Raw genomic sequence first — 24341 nt, 5'->3', positions numbered from 1 at the left:
GTATACGGCGTAGTATAAGTAGGCAAATTGGGACGCGGCATCTTCAATTAAGATGTGAAGTGCAAAATACAGTTAAGTGCAAAATGTGTAGCACAAGTCTGTCATATAGGCTATATAACATTATAATGAGAACATTTAAATTGTGTGCTTGGGACATGGATTTTAATGTATTTGTTTTTGTAATCGGGCTCTCAAAAATTATAAAAAAACTTGGATTTAGATTTATCAGCCAATATCGGCTTTCAAATATAAATAATTATCGGGTATCTGTATTGGGCAAAATGTTCATACCGGTGCATCTCTAAACAAAACATAGGCATAGTGAACTTTTGCGCTGGCAGAAAACATCAGAAAATGTAGTTTGTTATATATATATATATATATATATATACAGGTCCTTCTAAAAAAATTAGCATATTGTGATAAAGTTAATTATTTTCCATAATGTAATGATAAAAATTAAACTTTCATATATTTTAGATTCATTGCACACCAACTGAAATATTTCAGGTCTTTTATTGTTTTAATACTGATGATTTTGGCATACAGCTCATGAAAACCCAAAATTCCTATCTCAAAAAATTAGCATATCATGAAAAGGGTCTCTAAACAAGCTATTAACCTAATCATCTGAATCAACTAATTAATTATAAACACCTGGAAAAGATTCCTGAGGCTTTTAAAAACTCCCAGCCTGTTTCATTACTCAGAACCGCAATCATGGGTAAGACTGCCGACCTGACTGCGGTCCAGAAGGCCATCATTGACAACCTCAAGCAAGAGGGTAAGACAGAAAGAAATTTCTGAACAAATAGGCTGTTCCCAGAGTGCTGTATCAAGGCACCTCAGTGGGAAGTCTGTGGGAAGGAAAAAGTGTGGCAAAAAACGCTGCACAACGAGAAGAGGTGACCGGACCCTGAGGAAGATTGTGGAGAAGGACCGATTCCAGACCTTGGGGGACCTGCGCAAGCAGTGGACTGAGTCTGGAGTAGAAACATCCAGAGCCACCGTGCACAGGCGTGTGCAGGAAATGGGCTACAGGTGCCGCATTCCCCAGGTCAAGCCACTTTTGAACCAGAAACAGCGGCAGAAGCGCCTGACCTGGGCTACAGAGAAGCAGCACTGGACTGTTGCTCAGTTTTGCATGTCATTCGGAAATCAAGGTGCCAGAGTCTGGAGGAAGACTGGGGAGAATGAAATGCCAAAATGCCTGAAGTCCAGTGTCAAGTACCCACAGTCAGTGATGGTCTGGGGTGCCATGTCAGCCGCTGGTGTTAGTGCACTGTGTTTTATCAAGGGCAGGGCCAATGCAGCTAGCTATCAGGAGATTTTGGAGCACTTCATGCTTCCATCTGCTGAAAAGCTTTATGGAGATGAAGATTTCATTTTTCAGCACGACCTGGCACCTGCTCACAGTGCCAAAACCACTGGTAAATGGTTTACTGACCATGGTATTACTGTGCTCAATTGGCCTGCCAACTCTCCTGACCTGAACCCCATAGAGAATCTGTGGGATATTGTGAAGAGAAAGTTGAGAGACGCAAGACCCAACACTCTGGATGAGCTTAAGGCCGCTATCGAAGCATCCTGGGCCTCCATAACACCTCAGCAGTGCCACAGGCTGATTGCCTCCATGCCACGCCGCATTGAAGCAGTCATTTCTGCAAAAGGATTCCCGACCAAGTATTGACTATTGTGTGCATAACTGAACATAATTATTTGAAGGTTGACTTTTTTTTTTGTATTAAAAACACTTCTTTTATTGGTCGGATGAAATATGCTAATTTTTTGAGACAGGAATTTTGGGTTTTCATGAGCTGTATGCCAAAATCATCAGTATTAAAACAATAAAACACCTGAAATATTTCAGTTGGTGTGCAATGAATCTAAAATATATGAAAGTTTAATTTTTATCATTACATTATGGAAAATAATTAACTTTATCACAATATGCTAATTTTTTGAGAAGGACCTGTATATATATATATATATATATATATATATATATATATATATATATATATATATATATAGAGAGAGAGAGAGACAGAGACAGAGACAGAGACAGAGACAGAGACAGAGACAGAGACAGAGACAGAGACAGAGACAGAGACAGAGACAGAGACAGAGACAGAGACAGAGACAGAGACAGAGACAGAGACAGAGAGAGAGAGAGAGAGAGAGAGAGAGAGAGAGAGAGCGATTGAGATTTAATTTAAGCCCTTTACCTTAGAGATCTGAAAAAACAACTCTTCTCCTCAAGGAGAAATTACTTTTCCCTCTGACTGTGTAAATACAGACTTAGTTCATATTCTAAAAACTGAACAAAGAATCTCCATATCAGCAGGACTGTTCACGACAGTCGGTCAGCAAAAATGAAAAAAAAAAAAAAAAAAAAAAAAAGATTCAGGTAAAAGAAAGCGAAATCAGAAAAGAAGGCCTAATCTCGAATGGGAATATGTGGCGGGTGGGAAGGGCTCTTTTATGGAGACTGCTGGAAGATCTGGAGATAAGATCAGTCCAGAGAGCTTCTGCTGGCGCATTGTGACATTGTTATGAGGACGATCTCGATGTTTTGGTTTTGTAGTGGTGGCTGTGCTAATGTGCTGACGGATATCTCGCTCTCTCTTCTCTTTGTCTTCTTATATACATCTTTCTGTCCTTTCTCTGGGCCTGAGGGTAAGCATCTAGACAGAGAGCTGTTCGTCCCCTGTAGAGTCGAGAAGGTCACCACAGCTTTCCCTCCTGCCCCGGGACAGCGCAGACCTATAACAGCTCTCGTTTTCATTTACGCTCTTTCCTTTGCACTCTGATACAGTTTTCTGCTCCTTTCTCGTGTCATGTCATTCATTTATTAGTGATGTATGCTAGGGTTACTTTCACTCATAGCTAGGGTTAGTGATTTTTACGAAACTTCACTGTGTAGTTTATCCTACACTGTAGGCCTGCAAGATGACTCGAAATCAAACCAAAATCGTGATATGGCTTTGTGCGATTATTAAATCTTAAAGGCTGTAAGATGATTCAATAAATATATATGTGCTGCATGAGTGAAGCGCAGCGCTGTGTTCATTTATGGTCACTGTGATTTTACCAAGTAAGACATGTTCCTGGATCAACACAATTTGTTGATAATTGAACAACATTCCTGTCCGAAAATGTAGTCCTAACCCAAAACCTAAACCCACCCCTAAACCGAACTATAACCCATAAGTTATCACTAAAATCAGAGGTAAATTATTTAACACTGATGTAGTCTAACCCACCTAACCCTGGTTGTAAGCCAAAACGTGACGAACTGTAAACTTGCCCCTCAAATCTAATTGGTTGATTGAAATGTTGTTCCAGAATCATCAGATATCAACATAATCCTTTGCCCTCTCTCTCCCACTGCACTTGCTCTCGGTATAATATACTGTATTATCTCAAAAAATAAAACCTTAAAAAAAAAAGAATTCACAAGTAGATTTTATTTTCTCCAAATCATTCAGCCCTACACCACAATTTAACCTCTAGACATGAATAATTCTTCACATCAACTGTTTTGTTGAGAAGGGGTCTGGTATCTTACTAAGCAATTAGACTTCTACTAAAAAAAAACGCGACCAAAGCCAATAAATAATGGATTATTTCCTTCAGATGAGACACTTCAGATGCAAACTTTTCACCATGATGGTTTTGAATTACTTGAAATATGATTGGATTCACTTCAAAAAAGGAAAATACAGTTAAGTGCAACATGTGCAGCGCAAGTCTGTCATATAGGCTATATACAATTATAATAAGAACATTTCAATTGTGTGCTTGTGTGCCGGATCGGACATGGATTTTAATGGTGAGATTTGTTTTTGTAATCAGGCTCTCAAAAATTATATAAAAATTTTGATTTAGATTTATCGGCCAATATATTCGTTATCGGCTTTCAAATATAAAGAATTATCGGGTATCTGTATCGGCCAAAATGCCTGTGCATCCCTAAACAAAACATAGGCATAGTGACAGGAACTTTTGCGCTGGCAGAAAACATCAGAATATCAGAAAATGTAGTTTGTATTTAAACTCAAGTTGCACTGATACAGTCTCTCTCTCTCTCTCTCTCTCTCTCTCTCTCTCTCTCTCTCTCTCTCTCTCTCTCTCTCTCTCTCTCTCTCTCTCTCTCTCTCTCTCTCTCTCTCTCTCTCTCTCTCTCTCTCTCTCTCACCAGGGTTCATTCAGTTCCCCTCAAAAAATTCTGCAATGCTCAGCATGACTTTGGATCAAAACTCATTTAGTGTCTCTGTCCCCTCTCTTTTCTCTATTGCGCTCTCTCCTTCTATTTTCATGGGGTTGTTGGTGGGTGTCTTGTAAGTCCTTCCTCTGCTCTATTTCCCAGTGTGTGGGGGTTCAGAAGCAGAAATGGAGAAAGAGACAGCAAGGAGGAGAAAAAAAGAGAATTAAGGAAGATAGAGAGAGATGAGGATGATGGTGATGATCTCAAAGGAGGACAGGAGCGCAGGGAGCGTGCCGACGGACTCCTGGATGTGCAGTCAGTCTCTGCTCTGTTTGATGTATGGATTTCTTCTCCATAAATGAACTCTGTCTGATTCTTAGCTGGAGAACATCTCAGCGGATCTGATTTCTGTGTCAGGGTGATTGTTCTGCTTGGCTCAGATTCGAGATTGTGGCACGCACAGTGGAGGAAGTGGGCCGAAGTGAGGAAAGAGCAGTGTCTTAGCGGCGACCGTTCGACCCTGAGCTCGAGGACTAATACACACGGTTCCATGCGTAGGCATATCCAGAGGAAGATTTCATTGCTCATAGATTGCGCTTTCATAGCTCAGGAGACCTGGTGAAGTTCCCAGATATCTTTAATTGAAGTATTAACTCCTTTATTTCCTTAGGTGAAATAAAAATAGAAATAAAATTAGACAATTGTTGTGAAATTACATCAGAAATGTTGGAGTTCGTTCTTCTGATTGGCAAATCGATGCAGTTTTTGATATCCTGCAGGAAGGGAACATCACAAATTAGATCTTTTTGTTTCTCAAAGACAGGAATTAAATTAAGTAAAGGTGCAAATGAAAACTCTCAGACATTTTTCTTGAGAAATGAAAACAGGGTAATACTTTACAATGTGGTTTAATTTGTTAACATTATTTAACTATACATAAAATCAAATGTCGTCTCTGTAGATATTTTTTAATGGACCTGAGCTAACATGAACTAACAACGAACAGTTTAATTTTTTGCTCATTGTTATTGCATTAACTAATGTTAACTAATGGGACCTTGTTGTAAAGTGTTACTGAAACCTGTAATCTCACATCTCCACTAAAACAACAGTCTTAGCAATGTCTCAAACCGTGCTCAGATTTGCCAAAGCTACCAAAATCTGTGATCATAAAACTCAATATGAACCAATTTTTCCCTATGATCTGCAGTTTCCAGCAGTATGCCAACAATTGCCTCATTTGTTTCTATTTTACCTAAGGCCGTTTTTCTCTGGGAAAAACCTGAGCATCAGGAGACTGCAGCAGAAATCTCCTTTTACCCAGTGTTTAATCTCATTTCTGTCTTTTTCATTTCCACCGGGATACACACAATGCCACCAATATGATCCGATTGTCAGGGTTATGCACACACATATTCCCTCTGTTCTTGTTATGATGGCTCTCTTTTGTTTATCAGATGCCTATCCAATGACTGAGGTGATCTACACCTGGACCAAAGGCCCTCAGCATTCTGTGGAGGTCCCACCGGAGTCGTCCAGCCTGGTCCAGTACGACCTGATCGGACAGACTGTGTCAAGCGAGACTGTAAAGTCCATCACAGGTACACGCATATAACACACTATCACAATGACGGCAACATTTTTTTTATGCGATTATCTTGCAGTATACACTACTGTCCAAAATGTTGGTGTTATTAAGGCTACGTTCACACTGTCAGTCCAAATTTGATTATGTGTGTATCCGATAGGAATCTGATCTAAAATTATTGACTGTCCACATTGTGTTCAGATCCGATTTGAGAGTCCCTTGCCGCTCTTTCGTTTTCTGGAAAATCTGCATTGGTTTATATGGCAATGGTGTTGCATTGGTAGGTCTAAAAACAACAACAACCGTAAAACGGAGGGTTTTGAAATACAGATGTTGTTTTATTTACAACATGACAATATGTTTCCACTGCGCTGGACTACTGCATCTTCTGATGATTCTGGCAGCGGCAGAAATGTAAGAAGCTGGTATGAGTGGGTTTATTCCACGGTGTCGTCTCCGCCGATCCAAAACATGTCTCTGTTATATTGTAATTTTACATGTCACTGGCTAAATCTGATCGGATTTCAAACGGATATGCAAAAAAAAATCTTATTTTGGCCGCCAGTCTGAACGTAGCATAAGTCTCTTATGTTCACCACGGCTGCATTTGTTGGATCAAAAATAGAGTAAAACAGTATTATTGTGAAATGATATTACAATTTATTTAAATATAATTAAAAATGTAATTTATTCTTGTTATACAGGATCATTACTCCAGTCTTCATTGTCACATGATCCTTCAGAAATCATTCTAACATGCTGATTTTGATGGTTCAGTGCTTGCAAAGCAGCATATATTAAGGTCTAAACCCCATTGAGAATTGAAGAATCTATTCATTTTCAGGTTTTCTAATCTTTAGAAAAAATAAATGCAACGATTGTGCTGCTGTTTTTACTCTCACTTTGGATCAGTTTAATGCATCCTTGCTGAATAAAATTCTTAATGCGTCTGACCCGACCATTCACAATTTCAATATGCAAGTACTGTAGGTGAAAGAAAGGGATTTAGAATGCAAAATTTGCAATGATGACAATTAATGTTGAAAGTACGATCAATATAAAACACACACACAAACATACACATATTGTATATATACAGTTGGTACTCAACCAGCATAATACTTTTAGCGCCGCCGTTCCCGCAGCGTTAAATTGCGGGTGTGTATTTGCTGCCTTTTACCGCTAAGAGGCACTACAATCACAGACTTTGAAAAGTCTCAGTTAATTCTCTCTATTGCGTAAGCTGCCGCTGCGCCACGGCTCATTCAGAGCCATTGAAAGCTGGTAGCAGATGAATTCAAGTGAAACATTGTAGTTAAACGAATTCATAATCACAATACTGAAATTACTGAAATTAAATTGAATAAATAATGAAAACATTTCAACATAAAACATTGCTTGAGAAAAACATATTAGGCTACATCAATGAGGCTTCGCATGAGCATAAAAGACGTTACGTTAGCGTTCAGGCGGTAATTCTGCACAATATCCCTTTGCACCACCTGGAGGTTATTTCGCGAATGACTTTGAAATGCGCTGGTCTATTTTTGCCCCCGTAATAAGCATTCTGGTTGACTACATACTGTATGTGTGTGTGTGTGTGTGGGGGGGGGGGGGGGTCGGGGGGATCTTCTTTCATATATTTAACCATTTATAGAAACATGTGCAAGCCAGCTGTGACCATGACACGGATATTTTGTAAATAGCTTGTTTTCCTTTTATGTGGCCCCTACCATGAAAGCATTGCTCCCAAATCCTAAATTCCATAACTATATATATATATATATATATACATACATACATATAATATGCTCTGATTGGCTGTTATTATGTCACATTATGTAGCATTTTCTGTTTGCAGTCAACAAAATGACCACTTAAACTCACCAATTGGAGCCTGTTACTCTTAACAGCGACTATACAGTATGTGAAACAACATTATTTAATTGACACAAAAAATCTAAACTTAAGTCTATCATTGTGCTCCATTGCAAGTGCTATTTTTTTCTGGAAATGCAAATCTAGTTTTGATTAGACTTAATTATAGGCTACTGCTCACTCTAATGGAAGAATTACATTTTAAACACTGAGCCGCCACAGATTTGATGCCTTTACGGTTTATCATGTGCGTTACAAATACCAGTTGTTTTCTTCCACCAAAAGTCAGTAGGTCTGAACTCTTAAAGCCGACCGGTCACGTTACACACACACGTCCATCTTTCAGCACGCACATGGTCAGAGTCACCTGGTCTGTGTCCGAGAGTCACCTGATCATGGAGAATATTTGATAGCGACGTAAACTAGATTAAAAGAAAAACAATTTTACTCATGCCACATGGTGTAATGTCAGCTTAAACGTAAAGGTCAGCGTGACCGCTTTAAGAACGGCTTGGTTTTTTAGAGCAACTGTGTACCTTAGTTAAACAAAAGGGAGGAGGGAGGAAACTGTTTTTTTATTTTTTTTTATTACATCTTTCTTATCAAAATGACATAAGAGATTTGGAGCATTCAGCGTGTGTTTTGATGACTGGAGCTCTGGTTCCCAAAACGGCTGCAAGCCTCATTCTGTTAAAATAAGATGAATCTGCCAGCGCAGCTTAACAGCCAGAAAACTTTGCTATTCAGCCAAAATAAGTCTGCCGTGGTGACAGACTGTCATTCTGACCTTGTTCCTATGCGTGTTCACTTTAAGGATTATAAGGCCTTTCCTGTTTCTGTTTCTCTGCTCTTTCAGGTGAATATGTGGTAATGACGGTCTACTTCCACTTGAAACGGAAAATGGGCTACTTCATGATTCAGACGTACATCCCCTGCATCATGACTGTAATCCTTTCCCAAGTGTCTTTCTGGATAAATAAGGAATCCGTACCCGCCAGAACTGTCTTTGGTATGTGTTACTGTCAAATCTTCTGCACTGTTTGAGCCGCCAACACCATTTTCATGCAAATATGGAGAAGAGAGCCGTTTCCTTCAGTCATATCTCCCTTCCTCCCTCTATCCATCTATCATTTTTTATACTTCTCTTCCTTTTTATCATTTTGTTTTATTCTGCTATGTGTAATGCAGGGTTCATTTCTTTTTTAACCTCAGGTAAAGGCCGCTTTTGAAAGTGGGTTAGCATTATTTTCTACCCAGATTGCATTGCTGAGGATATACAGTGTGAAGTTGTGCCGTGCTAGAGATGCGACATTAAATTGTTTAGCAAATGACAAACGATTATGAACTGCATTAAAGCTGGTGTCATTAGATATTCATGCACTTTGTACAGTCGCAGAAACTTTCACACTTTCATATTGAGGTTGGAGATTCCTGACCTATTCTTTTTTTTTTTTTTTTAAGCATAGTAAGTTCTTATGACAACTAGAGCAGATTTAGATGCTCACATTTACATAGATGGACAAGCCAAGAGGTACAATATCGTTTTTTTTAAGTACTTTTATTCAGCAAGGATGCATTATAATTATCAAAAGGGTAACAGTAACAGTACAGTAATAACAGTAATTACATTTATAATGTTACAAAATATATCTATTTATATCTATTAAACTTTCTTTTAAGATAACTTAAACAGCACAACTGTTTTCAAGATTGATATTAATAATAAATGTTTCTTGTGCGGCAAATCTGCATATTATAATGATTTCTGAATGGTCATGTGACACTGAAGGCTGGATTAATAATGCTGAAAATTCATCTTTGCACCACATGAATACATTACGTTTTAAAATACACTCAAGTAGAAAAGTTATTTTAAATTTTAATAATATTTTACAGTGTTACTCTTTTTCCTCTTTTTTAGATCAAATAAATGCAACTTGATTTTTTAGGATCTACTAGAATAGGTTTTCAAGCTCGATTTTTTTAAAAACACATTATTTTTCACATATTCTCCATTGTTGCAGCTCGTCTATTCCCAGTCTGTCAGTAACACAGTTTAGTTCCTGTCTCTATGAAGCCCCTCCTTCCGAAAAACACAATGTGCTCTGATTGGTTAGCTGGCCCAGTGTGTTCTGATTGGTCAACCGCTTTGAGCTTGTTTCGGATATGTCCCGCCCCTTACCATAACCCCAAGTTTCAACAAACTACTAACTAATTTAAACAGCCCCCGCCCCCTTTTTTGCGTATGATTTTAGTGGGAATTATTTAAATGAGGGATATTGTGACGTGTTCGTTCATGGAAGAAAACTCAAGACTACAATCGATGTGTTTCAGGGAGTTCAGAAACAGATACTGATATAAAGAATAACTCCTGCTGGAGTGACTTTGAGCTTTGTAACTTTGCAGACCTTTTCATGCTCAAACAGCAACATTGTAATAATAATAATTTGTTATATTTATATAGCGCTTTTCTGGGTACTCAAAGCGCTTTACATGGAAGGGGGGAATCTCCTCAACCACCACCGATGTGTAGCACCACCAGAACGCCCACCACACACCAGCTTACTGGTGGGAACTTAACACACTAAAAGTTGATAGGTCATAATAGGTCCTCTTTAATAAATCCTTTGAATGGTAGTGTATGTATAGTGTGAAATCTCAAATCTTGACAACCAAGGATTAATTACTAACCCAGAATATTTGTGAAGCAATATAAGCATCTATCTACTGTATCTGAAGGGTGTTTTCTGTTTGTGTTAAAGTGTTAGTTTGGTTTGGCTTCAGTCCTGATGTATGTTGCTCTGATGCATCCCAAACTACTGAATCATAACGCGTGTCAAGAAGTGTATCACATCATGAGGTAATTGGCGATACCCAGTACAATGAAAATTATAGAGTTTGGTTTTTGTGTTGTAGGATCAAGTGAACAAAAACATGTGAGTGAGTGTACGCTTGTTAAATGAGCTTTATGTTCATGAGTTCACCTGCACATACAGTCTTAATAGTTCAATCCCGAGTCTCAAGCTTTCGTTTCCACTGGCAGGCATCGCTTTAGCACCATGTGCCCGATCAGTCCTGAACACTCATACAGTATGAGCTGCATGTGACCTTATATTTACATGACAAAAACACATCCACATGCACTGACACACGGTCGTGCACACACCTCCTGTTTCCCTCCACACTTCACCTGGGGCACTAGAGATGCTGAGAATAGCACGCTCTCATTCTCCACTGGAAAAGTGTAACAATGACCCACCTTCAGATGGCTACTAACGGAGCGGTGCGCTTGGACTCGGGCCAGAGGAGCGGCTTTTTGTGTCCTAGATGGAAGTGTGCTTAGGGAAGGGGTTTCGGGGTAATGACAGGGTGGGTTTTTGATGGCCGGTGCATGTGCAGAATGGACGCAGCAGGAGACCACAATGATCTGTTGTTTATCTGTTCTGGGATGGCTTCCATATTTCACTTTCTCTACACACGGCTCTAGTGTATTTTGGAAAGGCTTCCTAATGGCTCAGTTACTGATTGTTTTACTACCTTTGTCAGCACAATGTAGTTTGAAATTAGTTTAGTAGCGTTTAATAAAATGTTTTCCCTTGTTTTTCTCTACTTATACCATATAAGCTGTAAAAATGGGTCATTCAGTTATAATGTCAGAACAGTACACTCATGAAGTGCGATATATAATATACATCAAATCTCAACTTGCGGATTTTTTATTTTGTTAACGCAAACTATACTATCACCCAGCTCTTTATACAAAGTTGTATATATAAGTCCAACTTTATATGCATACTGTACTACAGTAGGATAGCAAATCTCCCCTGCTTGATTGCTTGTATGCTTCGTTGGAGAAAGTTAACTATATTACATTCATACAGCCCTGCTAAATGTCACTATAAGACAGGCATTGTAAGCAATAACAAGCTGCTTTTGACATGCACAATGTGTATTGTGTAAAATGCCATTCAAATAAATTTGACTTGACGTGAGTCGAACCTTTAAGACATTAGCGTATGCCCATATGCTAATAATACTTTTACGTATCCATGCCATAAGCTAGAACATAAAATAGAATAGGTTTAAAACGGATTGTTCACCTAGAAATGTACTGGGAACCAATGCTGTTTGGTGTCATTGACTTCAAATCTGACACAATGCATCTTCACATGCCAAGTCTGCATATAAGAAAGATAGTCGAAACTGGTTTGAAAGGACATGAGGGTGAGAGCATATTGACATATGACAATATTTATTTCAAAGATGTATTTTATTTCAATAAAAAATCAAATACTATAATAAATAAATAACATTTATTATTATATTGTTATAATATTTAAATAACTTAAAATTTGAAATATTAAGAAAACGAAGCCTATTTTAGGACCAATAAACACTTTCAACATTTCAATAAGTATTCATTATAAATTTAAATATATCTTAAATATATATTATTTAAAATACATTTAAAATAAATGATTTATATTATAATAGATAATAGATAATGAACTTTTACTTAAAATTAGTTACTTTTTCTATTAGTTAGCATCTGATTGAAGGCCGTGACCGGCTCTGTAACCACATTTGTTTGCTCTATTATTCGTGTTTTGCTTGTATTGGCGCCAGCTCCCTCATCCTGCTCAGCCAATAGCAGAAAGGCACTAAAGCAAAGCTCTCACGATACTGTGGATTCGGCAGTGAAACAGAAGCAAAAACACATCCAGCACCTCTGGCTAAATGTAGCTTGTGATGTACCTATTGATCGCTCCAGATCGGTATGTATGTGGGCGTTTGTGAGTGCGCTGTGATCGTGTGAAGTTTTCCAGAGAGTGTGGATGATTCTCCAGAGCTGTGAGCTCATCTTATAGCCAGTTTTTGGTTTAAACCCGAGTTTGATGCAAATCCTTCAACCTGCCCCCGCAGATCCGAGTGCCACCGTGAGCACTAGCGGCACCTGTTTACCACTGTAGCTAGGTAACTCAGGTAGAGGTGTTAACTTCACTGTTTTATTCATGGTTTTGTCCTTTGACAAAATTAACATGCACAGAACAGAACTTGTGTTTGTCTACCACTGGTATGTGGTATAAGAGATGCAAAGAATGATACTCACGGAAGGCTATACTGCAGAGACTAGCAGCTTTGAGACGTGCATTTTAGGCTGCATGCGATAGAGACCATGCACAGGTCATGCATCACCCCCTCAATCAATCAATCAATCAATCAATTTATATATTTATTTCAAAGATGTATTTTATTTCAATAAAAAATCAAATACTATAATAAATAAATAACATTTATTATTATATTGTTATACTATTTAAATAACTTAAAATTTGAAATATTAAGAAAACGAAGCCTATTTTAGGACCAATAAACACTTTCAACATTTCAATAAGTATTCATTATAAATTTAAATATATCTTAAATATATATTATTTAAAATATATTTAAAATAAATGATTTATATTATAATAGATAATAGTTAAATATAGCACAAATATAATATTTATATAAATATATAATTAAATAAAATATGTAAATAATATATGAAATACAAATTATTATAGTTTGAAATATTATTTTAGGACCATTAAGTTGTTTTTATTTTTCAATATTCTTTTTTGACAATTAAAAACTTTCCCCACAAATTGTCATTATTGTAATGGTTTTTATTTTAATTCTTAGGTGATTTTCAAAATTACATTAGTATTGTATTTTTAGTATTGTATAGCGTATAAAAAGTAATTTAATAGTGTTTTCTATTAAATCAGCATAAAGGTAGTACAACAAATACCATCATGTATAATTTATTTACACATTACAGTAAAAAAAATAAAATAAAAAAATAAAAATAAAAAAGATTACGATAATAAGAACTAAGGGCACATGTGCTTAATTGTCATACAAATAATGCAAATGCAAAAAATAGAAATGGTCATAAACATAGATGTTTTTGTTGTTGTTGAAATATGACCCAGACATGTTCTTGACAGGCTTAGTTTCAAGTGGACTAGAGTGGTTCAGAAAACAGCCTTCACGCCAACCAACAAACAACAAATTATTAGTGTGAAAGTGTCTTTTCATGTCCGTGTTTATTTCTAACGTCTGCAGGCACTTGCAAACTCAAGAATACAGAGAAAATATGTAGGAGAGTGTGTTAGTCTTGTGTGTGGGGTTGGCTTTATGTGCAAGAGGTTTGTGTGTGTGTTTTCTTATGTTTTATTAGCGTGTGCATGTGGGTGTATGTGTGAGTCGAGAGAGATTCTGTGTGTGTGTGGGAGGAGAAGGGATACAGGCTGCCTCCGTGATTGTGTGTATTTGTGTGTTGGTGTATGTGTGTGACTCACGTTTGGCATGCTCATTGCTCTATGGCAGAAACGCTTCCAATTTAAGACATTCAGGTTAAGAGTGAATTGCTGACTCCCCCTGGTGGTTCAGAGTGTACCTTGTTTGGGATGACCCCATAAACTAAATAAACCTGTAGATTGACCTAAACGTGAATGTTTGGAGAAGTTCTGCGAGCTGAACATTGTGAGGCTCAGAACATTGATAAAAAAAGATAAAAATCCAAATAATAAAATGTAACTAAGATATAGCTCATAAAGCAGGAGAAAATACTTACCATAAAATAAGACATTTTTCCTATATTTTTTGATGTGCATGATATTCCAAGTAAACTGTTGAAGCAACGGCTGAAAGAACGATTTGTTTTTGTTTTATTGACATCACAAATCCCTTTATTTCTCAACTGTTTCCATGATGCAAACAATTCTTGAAGGATAAAATCAGGACCCTTTGCTATTATTTTTTCTCATTAGCTCTTAAAAATAAAGAGGGTTTTTGCAGTGATGCCATAGAACCATTTTTGGTTCCCCAAAGAACCTTACAGTGAACACTTCTTAAATGAACCATTTTATTATCAGAAAAGAAGATTTTTTTTTTTTTTTTGTGTGTGTGTGTGTGTGTGTGCAATGGAAAGGTTCCATGATTGTTCAAGGTTCTTCATTGAACCATTGATGCCAATAAAGAACCTATTTTTTAGAGTGAGTGTCCTGTTTTATGGAAATGCATGCGATTATACAGTTCACTGCTGCCTTAAAGTGGAAGATCTCTTCTACTTGAATATATTCTTTCAATTATGGTTTCATTATGCATTGTTGTGTCTTTATATCCACTTGCTTCTGTTAGCCTAATGTTATGGACTTTTGTGGTAAACTAATGGAGGATTAATAATTTTGCTCATTGATTTTAAACTCTCAGCAAATTACATTGTTTCATGGTGGTCAGTTTTAATGAACTCCTAAGGGAAATGTAGACTGGAAAGAGAAGAGAATAAAGGAATTATTATCACTAATAGACACTTATGGACTATTGGAATGATACTCAAACAGTTTGTTTACATTTATGATTTGCAGTCACAGGTGAATCAGTTTTACCTGTTTATAAGCAATAAAGACAGATTATGTCAGTAGAAATTACCCATAAAGAGCAGAATGTTCATACTCAACTCATTACAGACCATCTTAATTATCATAACTTAATTGTTGCAGACAAAATTATATCTGATAAAGTGGTTGGAAGGAGTTTTCTGAATTGTATGCATACATTCACACATTTTCATAAAAAACACATTACATATTCTCCACTGTTGCAGCTCCTCTCTTCCCAGTCTGTAAGTAACATTGTTTAGTTCCTGTCTTTATGAAGCCCCTCCTTCTGAAAAGTACAATGTGTTCTGATTGGTCGGCTGGAACAATGTGTTCTGATTGGTCAATTGCTTCCAGCGTGTTTGTGAAATGCCCCGCCTCTTACCATAAGTTTCAACACACTACTAACTAACTCAATCCGGCCCCGCCACTTTATTTTGCGTATGCCTTGGGCGGGAACTATTTAGAATATGATTATTGTGACGTGTTCGTTGCCAGAAGAAAATTCAAAACTACAATGGAGGCGTTTCAAGGAGTTCATAGAGAATAACTCCCATTGGAGTGACTTTGTGCTTTTTAACTTTGCAGACCTTTTCATGCTCAAACAGCAAAATTACACACTAAAAGAAAGCTGAAAATGTAAACAAGCTTAATAGGACCTATTTTAATGTACTTTTCTCTTTATGTTTCTCACAGGAATCACCACCGTGCTCACGATGACGACCCTTAGCATCAGCGCACGTCACTCTCTGCCCAAGGTCTCGTACGCCACGGCCATGGATTGGTTCATCGCAGTGTGTTTTGCTTTCGTCTTCTCTGCTCTCATCGAGTTTGCCGCCGTGAACTACTTCACCAACGCACAGGCGGAGCGAGCCAAGAGAAAACAGGCCGCCGCTGCCGCCAGTGCCAAGACCTCCACAGCGTCAGGCAAAGCCAAAGACACAGAGGAGGTTCTACAGGTGAGATGATGTTACACATTACAAACACACAGTTATCGCTTTAACATTTGATGATGGGATGAGCCGTGTCTGAAACTGTGTAAAATAGCTGTTAGGCTGTACATCAGTTCATTTATTAATGCGCCATGTTGCACTGCAGTTCTACTGCTGCCTTCAACTCGTCCTGAGAGGTTCCTATTACAGGCTCCAAAGACATAATTATGATGTTATGTGCGTTCAAGTGATTTTCAATGGGGAAAAAGTGGACACACTGGCAAATTTGTAAGATGGTTGGTGCAACCTGTATTTTATCATTCGGGTGCTGCCAAAAAGAATGATGCGAAGAATATTTTGGTCACACAAGTCTGTCATCTTATTACAGTCTCAACCAGTAGTATTTTATGGCAAGTTTAATAGCTATTTTTTTACACAAAATGCATGGAAACTAAATTGTACATGTAAAATAAGATATTGTGTTTCATCTTGCATAATGAAAAAAAAAGCTATTTTAAGAACCATTTAGTTTTTTTCCATGTGCATTATATTTATGGCAATTAAGAATATTTTTTTCTTCAAAAATATCATTACTGTAATGCGTCCTTTTGAGTTTGGGTTGTTGTTGTTTTTTGTTGTTGTTTTTTTGGTAATTCTCATTCTCTGTGATTCTCATTAGATTTTCGAAACTCATTTTCAGTAAAAAGAAACATGTTTGTAATCTGTTATTTTAATAAAATATATTTCATTTAAATGTATATTAACCCTAAATTCAAGGCAGTATAACATGCATATGTATATTGTATATTACCATGCGGCATATATACTTCTAAATATCATTATTTTTCCAAATTGCACTCATAATAATCTGTGGAAATGTGTCAGGTAAATATTATTTATATCTTATATGGGTTAAATGACCTGTCCTTGTTCTTCACTCGTTTTGAGATTCGGCCCAAAAAAAGTGAGTCTTATAACACTTCTGCAATAAAATAAATTATCTGTGCAAAGAAGCATAATGTGTAGAAGTAGCATGCATATAAGTAAAGGAGCTAAGGAAGGAGTAACACACAGTCAAGTCATTTGTTTTTGTATTTTTGTGTTTTGCATCGAGTAAGATGAGCCACCGTTGGAGCATCATGGGAGTTTTGTAGCGTAAACGTCACAAAACGGATGCTAGTTTAATTACAGCTGAAAGAGCAGCACATTGCGAGTGTGCTTGTGCGCTGTGGATTTGGTCTTTTGCTGGGATAATGTGCGTAAGCTGAGATGGCGGATTAGAAGTGGCACATGCTGACAGCTGTGAGACTTAGTGAGAGTGTGTGTGACTGTTGACGTATTGTATTACGGGCCTTTTTTCTGGTCGTTCATTTTTACAGGCTGTTGAAGATGGTAATGTCCCTTATCTAATGGTGGCCCTCTGTAAGCCTTTCAAATCACCAATGTTTCTCTTCCTCCTTTTCTCCCTCTCATCATAATACACATTTCTGTTCGCCGAGTAGAAGGATGTGGTTCTTTACGGTGAATGTGGAAAATCTCAGCAGATGCAGGTTATTGGAGCTCGTATGACTCAGTCGGTGAGCTCAACACAACGGGAACTACTGTACTTTTGACTTCACACACGTTACAAATAATCCAGCCTGGGAATACATCGGCTATATCTCAGCACTCACTTTCCTAATGTTCAGTACTGCTTTATAATTTCATAGCTAGACTTTCTCTAACTACAGTGCCAGTCAAAAGTTTGGAATAATTAAGAAAATAATACTTTTTTATATGGAGAAACTGTATTCAGAAGAGACCAATTAAAATGATCAAAGTGAGAGTAAAGACATTTATAATGTTACAAAAGATTTCTATAATAAATTGCTGTTGTTTTGAACTTTCTATTCATCAAATAATCCTGAAAAAAATTAATCACAGTTTCCTCAAACAATATGAAGCAGGACAACTGTTTCAACATTGATAATAATGATAAATGTTTCTTGAGCAGCAAATCATCACATAAGAATGATTTCTGAAGGAACATGTGACACTGAAGACTGGAGTAATGATGCTGAAAATTCAGCTTTGCATCACAGGAATAAATTACATTTTAAAATATATTATAATAGAAAACAGTTATTTCGATTTGTAATAATATTTCACAATATTACAGTTTTTTTCTGTATTTTTAAACAAATAAATGCAGCCATAGTGAGCATAAGAGGCTTCTTTCAAATACATTAAAAATAATTATTACAGCATCTTAATGATACTTTCCATTTTATCAGACAGTGCTTGCATATAAATGCCACTATCAGCGAGCGCAATTCCCTCTTGTGTTTTTATATGCTTGATCTGAACCCATTAAGTCACATTAACAGAAAATACCAATATGGAGCAATTTAAGTCTGTGTATGTGCTGACCACAGAACGGCCACGGATTAATGTCGCTTTTAATAGATTGTCCTATTCTGTAAAAGAAAGGGGAAAAAATGAAAAGAAAATGCTCTTTACCTAGACAGACAGAGAGCTGAGAGAAAGAAAATAAGCAAATGATACAAATTATCAGGGAAACTCTGCATTATGGGTAGGATTTCAGCAATCCTTCTGAATCCCTGCGTCCGAGTACTGCATCTGCTGAGATTTGAACCGTTCAAACAACAGACACTTTGCTATTCAACGGAGTACTGGGGGGAAAAGTGCAGTAGATGCCAGGAAAAAATAGTTACTTGTTGTGGTGAAATATTTGAGATTTAAGGCCTGCTCACACCAAGAATGGTAACTATACATATATAACGATATCTATATTAGTGTCCACACCAAAGCACAATATCGCTCTGTTTATTATAAACATGAGCTGGGGCTTTGTAGCCTGCCGCTTAAAAATGCTCTTTAAAGCAGAATGGATTCTGATTGGCTGTCAATGTTATTTTTATCAACATATATCAGCTGGAAAAAAAAATCTGAAAGTGATTCCAATGATATCGGTCCTCTGGACCATTATTGTTATAGTTGTGGTGTGGACTCTGCTATTATTTTACACTTGAGCAATTACTAATACTACTCTTAATCATTATAGTTATCGTCCTTGGTGTGTTATAGTTATCGTCCTTGATCTGAATGGCCCTAAGAAAGTGGCAAATGGTCCTTGTAGGTCTGATCATAGCAGGTCAAAGCATGAGGTATGTGTAGGAATGTATTTATGTTACGCACCTGCATACCTACATGTCCCTATGACAAGTAAGTTATTCTTCAAATGAAGTATATTCTATGAAGGCAGGAATTCGTACACAGCTTACCTCTCACAAAGCTGTTGTATTGAGTCTCTTTCTTCTCTCCTCACAGCTTGCTCTAACATATTTTCCACACACCACAAGACACCAATTACACTTTGCCAACTGTTCATTTCTCAGAGGAAATGGAGAAAAATGTGAGGGTGAAACTGGGCTATCAGGTCCAGTGAGAGAAAGAAAGATCTCTCTTCACTATAGTGTATGTGTTTAGCTCATGTACAGAACAGCACTGTACTCTATTCCATATACTTTAATTTGTGTGTTTAGTGTAATAGTGTATATAATATATGTATATAGAAAAAGTGTAATGTATATATATATATATATATATATATATATACCGGTATATATATAGTTTCCTCATACAGTATGGCCAAGAAGACAGAAAGTGGGTCATTGAAAGTGTTATTGAAAACTAAAAAAAAAATGCACTTTCAATCAGGAATTCCACATGCATGCGCACACACACACACACACGCACGCACACACACACACACACACACACACACACACACACACACACACACACACACACACACACACACACACACACACACACACACACACACACACACACACGTTGTCATGTTTTATGGTCCTAACCTAACCATAGACTTGCCATAGACATAATGATTTTTATACTGTACAAACAGTATATTATCTACAGTATATTATCTCCCCTTACACTAACCCTACCCCTACACCTACCCATCTCAGAAAACTTTCAGCATTTTCACATTGTCAAAAAACATCACTTGATATGATTAATAAGCTGTTGTCCTCATGGGGATCAAAACATTTCCCCACAAGGACAAGGATTTCGGATATTGCCATCTTTGAGGTGATATTTTGTTCCCATAATGTAGGGATTTACCAGGCCACACACATTGAGGCTACGTTTACATGTGTTGCATGTGGCCAGCTATTTTCATAAACTGACATCTCACCCTCTCTGTTTTCAAAAATAACATCGTGCACACGTGTCAGTTTTCAGAAAAGTGTTAGTTTACACGAACCCGTGTATAAATGCCGTCAAGAGCAAGCCAAACCTGTAGGTGGTAGTGTAACGAGAAGCTCAAGCCCACGTTAACCAATCAGAATCCCGAAAATAGCAACAACAGCAACAAATCACTTCCTCTTTCTCTTTTTAACAAAGCAGGTGCAAGTTCTGTTGCATACTGTGACGTCGGCTGCCTAAAACTCAGATTTTCTCAGTTTACATGCAAACGTGCAAACAAAGTTTTCCAAAATCTCCACTCTGGCCGGAGTTTTTAGAAAGAATCGTTTTCAGAGGCGAATTCTCCATTTGCGTTTAAACGAAGGGCACAAACGGAGGGAAATGAAGGGAAAACTGTTTTTCAAAATAACGATGTACGTGTAAACGGGGTCTGAGTGGACTCATCTCTTGTCCTTGTTTATATGAAAAAAGCTGTTTATAGAATAGCTCCACCCTCCTCCTCCTCCTCCTCCTCCTCCTCCTCCTCCGTACACCCACAAACAGCAAACTATCTGATCATAAAAGCTCCTTACAGCCCCGAACGTTACTGCAAGCGTGACGTCTGCTCGGTTGCACATTACAGACACGTTCTGCTCACTGCATGGGACACATTAAGTTCCTGATATCTTCTTTAAAATGTCTTCAATGATGCTTTTAAATATTCTGCAAACAGAAATATTATTTATGAGTCATTATTTTAGATGCAATACAATGGTTCCCTCAATTTCTGAATTTACTTTGAATCGTTTGTGTCAGAGACTGTTGCGAGACTCTTGCATGTCTTTTCATTAAAAACGCAAGTTTGCCAATGCAGATGTGGCAATGCAATAGTGTCATCAAAACATTTAGAAAATATTATTAAACCAAAACTTGATTTTATATTGCTTCATATTACAGTTTTTTTTCTCTCCATCTCTGCTTGCTTTATGTTTAAAGTTACCGTCAGCATCCAGTTTAAAGGGATACTTCAGCCAAAAATTAAAATTATGCCATTATTTACTCAACCTCAAGTTTTCCAAACCTGTATAAATTAATTTCTTCGGCTGAACACAAAAAAAAGTTATTTTGAAGAATACGGGAAACCAAACAGTAACAGACCTCATACTATAGAGGTTAAAGAGGAACAAACTGTTTGGTTACCCAACTAATTGTTTTAGTTGCAACTTGAACGCGATATACTGACACAAAATAAAAAGTGTAACATTTACATTGAATTTCCCCTCAAAAATGTCTTGTAAAATGTGCTTGTAAATGTGGAAGTTTTACAAAAATACTGACATATTTTCTTGTAAAATGTACTACAATAATCTTTGTTTTTTTCACAGCTTTGAAAAAAAAAAATATATAGTCTTATTTATTTTATTTTTTTTACAGTGAAGGAAAAATTATCTTTGGTTTGCTGAGAAAATCCATTTTGCACTTTAGTAACGTTTTCTCTCTTTACCCAAAAGCAAACCTCGGACACCAACGGCAACCTGCGAAAACGAGTCAACTCCAGCATTCAGTCTCAACCCGACTCCAAGAAAGCCCAAAGAACCGAAACGTCTAGCAAGAGCGCCACAGCCACATCCAAACCAACTCTGACCAGCCAATCATCTTCCACCTCAGAGGGTACCAGCAGTTTCTCCAGCCAGTCACGTCTAAGCCCCAGTTCTGCCAGCCAATCAAATGCAGCCACATCCTCCGCCACAAAGACTACACCGCCAGCCCCGCCCTCTACGCCAACAGTTCCCGAGAAGCCGTCGCCCGGAGCAACCGCTGGCTCCGCCCCTCTTCACCATCTCCTCGGACCGAAATTAGAAAATATTAAAAAAAAGGAAGCCATGGCCGCACCTCAGCCTGCCGCTCCTGCGACCGGAGGAGCCAGCAAGATCGACGAATATGCACGTATTTTGTTCCCAGTGTCCTTTGGGGCATTCAATATGGTGTACTGGGTGGTTTACTTATCCAAAGAAACCATGGAGGCCAAGGGAGGCTAACAGGAACAGGCTTGGTTGTTTGTACGGTTTTTTTTTTCTACAACTCGCTGAACAAATGAAATAAGGAGCCCTCTTAAGGATTACTTCAACTGTTGTTCCAAGCAATTCCAAGAAACGAAATTCTATTACGGCAGACAAAACTGGACGAGCGCACAGAAGATAACTTTTTTGTTGTTTATTAAAAAGGGCCGTACACAAGATGAAGCATGTGGATATATTATAATAAGTAAAAACCCAATAGATGTATCTGTTGTCTTGAATAGCCATATTTCCGGTCTGTCCTATTTATCGCCGGACACACTGAAGAAGGAACAATGCTTCTAAATAGGAAAAAAACAATACATTGGCCGTTTAGTCTATTTTTATATAGAAACACTTCCGGGAAAATAATCATTCTTTTGAACAACCTTTTTCGGAAACCCAATAGATCTGAACTGACCTTGCGGATGTCTGCCAAGAAGACATATTTCTGACATAATATTTCTTTCAGTTCTTTCATGAATGGTATCTATTCTGTGTTTTCTCGCCGAGAGAGAACGCTGGAAGGGAGCGTGTGCTGATCAGTGAAAAACACATATGCATGTCTTTTATTTTTAAAGAGACTAAAATAATTTTCGTCGTTAAAAATTAAGTCGTTAAAGCACAAATTATGTTTTTCTCTCTTTGTTTTTGAAGTTGAATGGCTTGTTTTAAGTTTAATCTGATTTGAGTTTTATTTTTTTATTGTTTCAGTATTTTTTTGTCATATAGCTGATACATTCTCTGCTATAAACAAGGACATGTGGCATAGGAAGGAGTTTCACCAAATGAAGCACACGGCATGAGCCGATGGGTCCAGATGCTTCTGGAGTCATTTAAAACAGTAAGAGGGTTAAACAGACTGATGTTGTCATAGAAGATCCAGAGGACAAAGAAAACCTCCACCAATCCACATAGGGCTGTTTTTGTATGTGTAAATTGGATTCAAACCGTGATTGGTTGAGGTCTTCATTATCCACCAACTATTAGTTTTCACAAAAAGTCAATGTTAAAGGAATAGATCACTCAAAAATGGTCCAATAGAACAAAAAAGGAAATGTTTAGTGGAATGTTTGATGTCAACGTCCAAAAATGACAACCAAAAAAAAAGCCCAAATGACTTTGAAGCCATATGATAGCTTTGTGTGAGAAACTGAAATTTAAAACATTTATTTGTTTTTAATAGACCTGAATGTGCATAAGATATGGCTATGGATGCACCGAAAATGAAAATTATGATGCACTTAGCTGAAAACCGAAACAAAAAAAGAAATAGTAAATTAATAATCAATTAATTATTCAAACTTATTAAATAATCAACACTCAAATAGCTAAACCTGAGGCAGTAGCCACATAAGGCAGTTTGTATATCAACTTTTTACCAACAGAATTGTTTCTACTCCAGTTTGTTGGTGAAATATAAACATTTAAACAACAATATACTGTAATAACTTGTTTTAATCAAACATACATTAAATAATCAAGACATCACTAACAGGTTAAATAAAAATGTAATGAATATGTAATACAGTGCATATATTTAGCAAAATGCTCTTCTCTATCCACAGTATTCCTACGCCGCACGACACTTTGCGCGAATTATGGGTGTAACTTCCGTTAAGCTGTAAACAATCTGTGAAAGACTAGCTCTTGATGCAATAATATATATATATATATATATATATATATATATATATATATATATATATATATATATATATATTTAAACTGTGTACAATGGCATTACATTATTCTACTCACCGTTCAACCACTGAACATTAAAAGGACATTTAAAAGTGCAATAACCTCAAAAGCGTGAATCTTTCCACAGCAAAATCGGACGGTTAAATATCACTGTAGTAATATCTGTATTAGGCTATGTAACATACGTTGCCTTAATAAAAAATAAAACAAATTACTTCAGCATTGTGTGATACTATTTCAAAGTGATTTCAGTCATTTTGACAGATAATAAATTGTATTTACCTATAAACCTGGAAAGAGACGTGAGGATTTGGGGAGAAAAAAAGAGAG

General features: G+C 37.1%; 1 protein-coding gene across 1 annotated transcript in view; it reads left to right on the top strand.

Moving 5' to 3' along the window:
• Positions 1-23580, top strand: part of gabra4 (gamma-aminobutyric acid type A receptor subunit alpha4) — a 36246-nt gene extending 12666 nt beyond the window's left edge. Inside the window, exons 6-9 of the mRNA XM_077247366.1 lie at positions 5668-5811; positions 8533-8685; positions 15800-16062; positions 21762-23580. Coding sequence (XP_077103481.1) covers positions 5668-5811; positions 8533-8685; positions 15800-16062; positions 21762-22289 — 1088 coding nt within the window. The 3' untranslated portion in view covers positions 22290-23580. The remainder of the gene's footprint in view (positions 1-5667; positions 5812-8532; positions 8686-15799; positions 16063-21761) is intronic.
• Positions 23581-24341: the final 761 nt, after the last annotated feature.

Source organism: Siphateles boraxobius, unplaced genomic scaffold, assembly GCF_051911475.1.
Source record: "Siphateles boraxobius isolate OS27281-9 unplaced genomic scaffold, OSU_SipBor_1 3, whole genome shotgun sequence".
NCBI lineage: Eukaryota > Metazoa > Chordata > Actinopteri > Cypriniformes > Leuciscidae > Siphateles > Siphateles boraxobius.
The sequence above is the reverse complement of the archived record's forward strand: the minus strand, read 5'-3'. Positions and strand labels throughout refer to the sequence as shown.